The sequence below is a fragment of the Drosophila takahashii genome, chromosome 2L (genome assembly GCF_030179915.1).
Source record: "Drosophila takahashii strain IR98-3 E-12201 chromosome 2L, DtakHiC1v2, whole genome shotgun sequence".
Lineage (NCBI taxonomy): Eukaryota > Metazoa > Arthropoda > Insecta > Diptera > Drosophilidae > Drosophila > Drosophila takahashii.
In genome coordinates, this window is record NC_091678.1 from 23,319,552 (window position 1) to 23,327,220 (window position 7,669).

At 39.2% G+C, this 7,669-nt stretch overlaps 1 protein-coding gene across 1 annotated transcript; it reads left to right on the forward strand.

Moving 5' to 3' along the window:
* Positions 1 to 377: 377 nt before the first annotated feature.
* On the forward strand, positions 378 to 1,953 carry LOC108064095 (uncharacterized). Its single transcript, XM_017151438.3, has 2 exons — positions 378 to 790; positions 851 to 1,953. Exons 1-2 carry the CDS (start codon positions 529 to 531, stop codon positions 1,897 to 1,899), a joined length of 1,311 nt encoding a protein of 436 aa, XP_017006927.3. The 5' UTR covers positions 378 to 528; the 3' UTR covers positions 1,900 to 1,953.
* Positions 1,954 to 7,669: the final 5,716 nt, after the last annotated feature.

Here is a 7,669-nt window from a genome sequence, read left to right on the forward strand (position 1 = left end):
TTTAAGATGGCCATTTTATAGAGAAAATTGCCATCACTTTAATCCTTTGCAGCCCTGGCATTATATGCAAATAGAGAAAATAGTAAACACAAAAAAAAAACCCATATCGATATGCGCATGGTAAATTTTCTGACGTAAAAACTATTTTAATAGAGCGAGATTGTGCTTAAAGTAACATGAGTGGGAGTAAGAAAGACTCATTTTAAACTAGCCTGTTGCTCACATTTTAAGCATATCGAATTAAGGTGCCCGCATATCAAGTCAAAATTAAACCACATAATATCAAACCAATCATCGTTTCATATCAAGTGTTTTTTTGGTGTACCAGATCACAATAGGCTTCGATTACAACTCAAAAATTTTTTAGTCCAGTAGGCCTGGACTGATACTTTAAAACACCTCATGTCGAGCAGGTCCAATCATACGCATAAATATACAGTTATCTGTCTGAAACAAAAGCAGTCAGTACTCACAAAAAAGGATAAACCTTTAAAGTACAGGAAAATATAGCGGAGGAGCGCAAGGACCATGCACCACTTGATTCAGGAGCCTCAGTTAAAAGAAATCCATGTGGAAACTGCTGATATTACTGGGAAGCTGGCCTGCGCAAGTACAGTGAAGCTAAATGCCAATGCCCAGGAATTTGTGCCGCTTTATAAGAGGGCAGAATCTACCAAAGACGAAGCTATGGTCGACCGCAATGATATGAAGAAAACAGTGGAGGATGAGCAGAAGCTAAAATCTAACCTTACTTTGCCCTGGAAAGGATTTCCCAAAAAGTCTGAAAAATGTAAAGCCCCCACTCATATTCAAGTAATAGCAATTTGCATACTCTAATTAATATTTTTAGCTGCCCGCAGTGCCCAGGTAGTTTTATTGAACGATGTAGACTACATGATTCTCCCTTGCATCAAGAGAGCGAAAAAGCCCAAGGAGGAGAAATTACTTGTCGACTTGCCTCCACACACTGGTCCTAAGGAAATGGCTCCGACTACTTCTTCCAATGTGATTCCAAGTACTTCTTCTCTAGCTGAAAAGCCCTTTGATGTCGAGGAAAAGCGGCGTGAGCACGAGAGAAACGTGGCCTTAGAAGCCCTAAAATTGTCGGAACAGCGCCGCTTGAGGGGACCTCTAATCCCTCCGATTCAAGGAGTTGAAAATTCTGACAAGGTTCAGCCAGTTATTCACCTCTCACGATCCCCCATACGATTTACCCCGGATGAAAGAGTAAAGGTGGATCGTTTGAGGGCCGCGAAGAGGGAGCGTATCGAGAGGATCCTGCGGGAAATGATAAATGAGAAACAGGAGCAACTGAAGCTAGAGCAATCGCAGCAGCAGAAGAAGAGTCGTTATGATGAAAATGAACAAAAACCATCCATCGCCATAGAACAGGAACCGGTGAAGAAAGTCGAGGTGGCCGAGGTGGTCCCCAAAAAGAGATACATACCGACCACCAAGGAGTGGGACGAGCAATGTCGGGCCAAATATTTTGCCAAGATGGGTGCAGAAAAAAAGAATCAGGGCCTTACTTCATTGCCATCTCACATCCAAACTCCAACTAAACCGCCTTTGGTTAACTCGAATGTAGTCAACATTACGGCATCGGGAATAATCAGACTGGGCGATCTCAGGGCCACAACGAAGCCTCGATACTGTCCACCTGCTGAGCTCCTAGCTGCCGAGAAACGCAGGGGGAATCTCACCCACTTCCGACCTCTGGCCAACTGGAACATCCGTCGAAATCCCCTGGCTCCGTTGAAGGAATCAATCAATCAGAAGGGACACATTGTGCAGCGCTATAGCATCGAGAAACTGTTGGAACTCGAACCGCAACCCGAAGAACTTGAAAATCCGTCCCTGGATGAGGCCCTGTGTAATTTGGGATTTTTGTGCGATTGATATGAATGTTAGTCATAAATGTCTTCAACTTGTTCCTGATTATATTGATTTCAATTTATTCTGTGCTTATTCTCTAATTATCAAAAATTCATAGCCTCTGATAAGTTTCATTCCATTTTCATGCGAAAAATAAAATATTTATTTCAATGCCCTGGGAAAGAATTTAATATTAGAGTTAACTTTGTAATGTTTGGGGAATAGTTATAGCGAAGAGCATCCAATCAAAACAAAACCCCTTTTAAATTAGTCCTATACCCCCACCCCCATAGGTATTCAAATTTGTTAATACTGATAAATATTTTTGCATTAATGAATTGGCCTTTTTACAGCTTTTTGCACTTTGACTCCCGCAATTGAGAACCGTAATTTTGCAATGTTATTGGTGTTGCTGTCAAGTGCATTGGCCAGGTGCAATAATTTTAATACCATTATTGTGCTTATTATTATTATGCCTACTGCGCGCAGTCTGCTGCTTCTGCAGCTTCTGCGTGTATTAAATTTCACTGAAAATTTGTTTTAATTTCATTAAACGGGAGAGAGAGCAATTTACACATCAGTAAAGAGTCGGCCGCTGCACTGGAATAAATTTTACAGGACGAATCCCCTGCGGGCCCATGTAACCGAGGCCGAAGCGCAAAAATATTGACATGTGGCTATGGCAACGATTGCTGGGGGTGTTGTGGGTGAGGTCAGGGGGTGCTGCAAAAAGGGGAGGTCGAAGGAGGTGGGGGGGCAATAGCAGTATCATATAACGCACAGACATTGCCCTTGTCATTTTGCTGTTGTTGTGGCTCGGCCAGCTCTGCGCAAATAAAGCGGAAAATTGTGTTTTTTTCGCCTTGTTTTTTGCGTGTTCGAAATAAAAAAACAATGAGTGGGGCAGCAACAAATAAAAACAAAAAACAAACAATCAAATGCATTTCACTGCACTGCGTTCGTGTGTGCATGTGTTAAAATAACCTTTGGCTTTTATTGTCGCCTGCTTTTTTGCTGCAGTAACTTCCTTCCACTCTTACCAATCCCTTGACCTTTCTGACTCCACCCTCCCACTTAGTTGGTCGTCTTTCCCTGTTATCCATCCTCTGTTTAAGTTACAGTGGTTGTTGATCATTACTCTAGTTGTTTTAGAATTACCAATAAAAAAGGTGAAACTTGATAAGTAAAATATGACCTAGTATAATAAAGTGGTGGTGAAGAAATAGTTTACTTTTTTATTACTTTAAAGCTAATACATTGAGATTTTAAAAACTTAAGCAGCTTTATATTCATACAGATTTTTGCGAGTAAAAGCATTACAAAAAGTTTCGGCACCTTTTGGCTAATTGCCTTGCAAACCAAACTAAAATAAAATCCTTAATGTTAAGTAGTGGTTTGAAAAATAATACCTGTAATACTTAGAACATAATTTCTCGAAAAACACTGCTCTGAAATTTCTTTTTTGCTCCACTGGGTTTGACTCAGCTCATTTTCCGTTTATTTTATCGCTCTTTTTTTGGTGCTTCAAGCTGTTGCGTTAATTGCATATTTAAATTTATGCTGTTAATTGTTGGCAGCCCACGAGGATCCGGATGCATTTGCCTTCATTGCCAGTCGCTCCGTTGAGTTATGTGTGCTTGGCCAATACGAATCCGTGAATTCCCTCCGCTGACTGAAAGCCATCAACAGCTCGGTTTGATGTGTGTGTTTTCGCGGAAGTGTGTCTGTATTTGTACCAATGAGTGGGAGTGTCTGCCGCCTCAGTCGTTACATTTTATACATTCCATTCGACGGCTGAACAAGAAGAGAGGGAAAAAGGCTTTCAGATCGAATGAAATGTCAGTTTTTACTTTAACAAAATTCAATTGGTATTTAAGGCTGCCCTTTAAATATTTGCAATTTAGCACTTTTGGTCCCATTAAAATGTAATTCTGAATGCAATAAATAATTCTTTAATATAAAAATATAAAAGAAATATAAAAATCATAACTTACATAGGTAAGTTATCTATAAGTTATTTATGTACAAAAATACTTCATTGTATATGTGTTACCTAAATAACTCTTTTCCAATCGTAAAAATGATTTTCTTCTAATTAGATTATTAACATACTAATCCTTTCCTCACTAAGTGGATTATGCAATATTAAAAATAAACCAAAAACAAGAGAGACCGCTATAGTCGAGTCCCCGACTATCAGGTACCCGTTACTCAGCTAGAGGGAGTGCATAACTTTTTAACGAATGGTCCGATTTAAAATATTCTTCTGCATTTCGATAGGTATTGATAAACACAATAAAACTGTATATTGCTTTTCCGAAATCTTTAAAGGAGTGGGCGACAGACACCTTTTAAAATCGTTTAAGGCGATTGTGGGTGTAAAAGGGGCGGACAGACAGACGGAAAGACAGTTGGACAGACAGACATGGCTGGATCGAAATGCTTCCATCTAGCTGTTGCATACTTTTCCACGAATACAATATACCCTTTTACTCCACAAGTAACGGGTATAATAAACCAAAAACAAGGCCTTCAAATCATGCCAGTATCCTGTTAAGCGGAGGGAATCCTGAATAGCCATATCCTAGCAACAGTTGGTGGCTTTCAGGGCTGACAGCAGTTGGTCCGTTAATGCCAAGCCACTTTTTGCCGGACCAATGAAAGGTAGAAACTGTGGAGCAGGGCTCCAATAGACCACGATGTGTAAGCTGATTAGAGGTCTCAAGCTTGTACCAGCCAAAGGGGGATTCTGAATTGGCAAACACTTTGTCGCACTAATTAAGCCACTTATAGGTGGTCCTGTCCGGGGCCTGGGCTCCTTCTTCTTAGCCGAGCGTGTCTCCCGGTCGTATGCGTAATAAATATTGAATGCAGCACCAGCGATAAGCTCTAGCCGGCAAAGGCGAAAGTTTTGCATCAAGTATTCCCTTTTTGGGCAAGCGTGTGGGTCACTACGTGATCCTCGAAAGAAGACGTGACGAGATGCACAGCCCGCACTGAATTGCCTTAATTTTCGTGCTTCCGCCGCCGTGTGCAAAGTGGAAAGTGCAAAGTGCAAAAGGAGGCTGCTTTCTTGCCATCCTCGTAAAATGAAATGCCTGCAAAAAGGGTTGGACTTTCCATGTTAAGTTTATGGTGGCTGAAATTGGTACGTTGATTTGTATTCCAAGGAAAAACGTGTTCTATATGCAGCAAAAAATATGAATTTTGGGTATTATTTTAATAAATTTGTGATATTATTTTAATAACATTTTTGTCTAACTTTCCAAATATCATGTCCCATTGAACGAAAATAATTAAGATACCCACAAAAAAAAAACACGCTTGGATCAACTCGATATGCGCATGGTAACTTTCTGGTGCTTAAACGCATATCGTTTTTACCATGCAGTTCTGGGAAAATTGATATTAAATACTATAATTTTGCCGAATTCTCTTTATCGGATATTCTCTAACTTTGAAAAAGAGAGGTAGAAGCAATATGACGACTTATAGGTACATGAGTTGGAGCGAGAAAGACACATTCGAATTTCGAACTGGCATACTTAGCATATTGTTGTTTACGTTAAAATTGATACCTTATAATATCAAATTGATCATCGTTTCATATCCATTTTTATACCCTTGCAGAGGGTATTATGATTTCAGTCAGAAGTTTGCAACGCAGTGAAGGAGACGTTTCCGACCCCATAAAGTATATATATTCTTGATCAGCATCACTAGATGAGTCGATCTAGCCATGTCCGTCTGTCCGTCTGACCGTCTGTCCGTCTGTCCGTCTGTCCGTCTGTCTGTTTCTACGCAAACTAGTCTCTCAGTTTTTGAGCTATCGGGATGAAACTTTCCCAAAAGTCTTTTTTCTATTGCAGGTAGTATATATGTCGGAGCCGACCGGATCGGACAACTATATCTTATAGCTCCCATAGGAACAATCGGAAAAAAAACTTTAAAAAATTCTAACTTCGGTGTTTTTTAAAATATTACCTTCTACTTTTGGGGATGTTATTTTTTTAATATTTCTGAATTTCGAATTAATTATTTAAAAAATCGGACTACTATATCATATAGCTGCCATAGGAACGATCGGAAAATTAATGGAAAAGTAATAGGAAATAAATTCTAGCTTCTTTGGTTTTTATTGTATTATCTTCTACTCTAGAATACGACTCTTTTTAAATATTTCCGAATTTCAATTTTAATTTTATCGAAATCGGACGACTATATCATATAGCTGCCATAGGAACGATCGGAAAATTAATGGAAAAGTAATAGGAAATAAATTCTAGCTTCTTTGGTTTTTATTGTATTATCTTCTACTCTAGGATATGACTCTTTTTAAATATTTCCGAATTTCAATTTTAATTTAATCAAAATCGGACGACTATATCATATAGCTGCCATAGGAACGATCGGAAAATTAATGGAAAAGTAATAGGAAATAAATTCTAGCTTCTTTGGTTTTTATTGTATTATCTTCTACTCTAGGATATGACTCTTTTTAAATAATTCAGAATTTCAATTTTAATTTGATCAAAATCGGACGACTATATCATATAGCTGTCATAGGAACGATCGGAAAATTAATGATAAATATTAGAAAATTGAACATTTTTGCGATTTGTTAATTAATAGGAATGATCTGCAAGGGTATATAAGCTTCGGCTGGCCGAAGCTAGCTTCCTTTCTTGTTTTTTGTGTAATCCTTTAGACAAGCTATGGCAAACTCGAAAGAACTATCCTTATTTTGGTGAAACCTTTTTTAATTAGCTCACACAATTTCTCCATTTCATCAGCGAACTTTGCCTTGTCAGCATGTTTTTTTTATGAAAATAGGGATACAGGAAAAAGGGCGGGTGTGAGTGTGTGGCAAAGGTGCAACATAATATTGCCGTGTTGTCACCGATTGCTGTAGTTGCTCCATGTTTCCTGTTTAGCCGTGTTGTTATTGCAGCTGGCTGTTGTTTGTTGTTATTGCCGGAGAACGGGCCATCCCATCATCAACATCATTGTCGGCACCATCAGCGTTGATGGCTTGTTAAATTGCCTGTTTCACCTTGTTCCTGTTGTTGTTATTGTTGCACGTGTAACCTGATTGCGAGTGTGTGTAGGTGTGCAGGTGTGTGTTTGTGTGTGGGACGTGGACTGTCGGCGTGCAAGTGTGCGTGTCTGGTTTTTGGCTCGCATACATTATGCACATTAGCGCACATTATGAACATGTTCGCTGTGACCCTTTCACAAGAACATGAAAAATCAGGGGCCCCGAAAACTGAGCTGAAAACTGGACGAGCGACAGATCGTGACCTGATTGGCAACTAGCCAGAAAGGAAAAGCGTCGAAAATGATTTTCACTCTTAAATTAGTTGTCCGGCTGCCAGTTGAGAAATTAAGTCCTCCTCTCCACTCCCCCAATCAGGTCCAGGCTAAGTGTTTACGTGTGCACTTTAGCTATCATCAAAGCCTGGCCAGCGGATGTCAGCTCAGCGTTGGGAGAAGTGCGTTGGAGTGCTGGAATCGCAGGTTCGGAAAGTGCTGCCTGCTTTTGTGCGCAAAAATCCAATAGTCAGAAGTAGGTTTTTCAACTTTAGAATTTAAATGTTTGAAACTTCTTTAGAAAAATATTTATTTTATAGTAATATAAAAGAAAAGACTTTTGAGAGGATCCCACAATATAAGAATGTCAATTTTAATAAATAAAGTATAAGTAATCATTATTAAAAATGTTATTAAACAATTCAATTAAAATAAAAGTTCTCCAAAATCCACACAGATCTATATAGATGATCCGCGCTGAGTT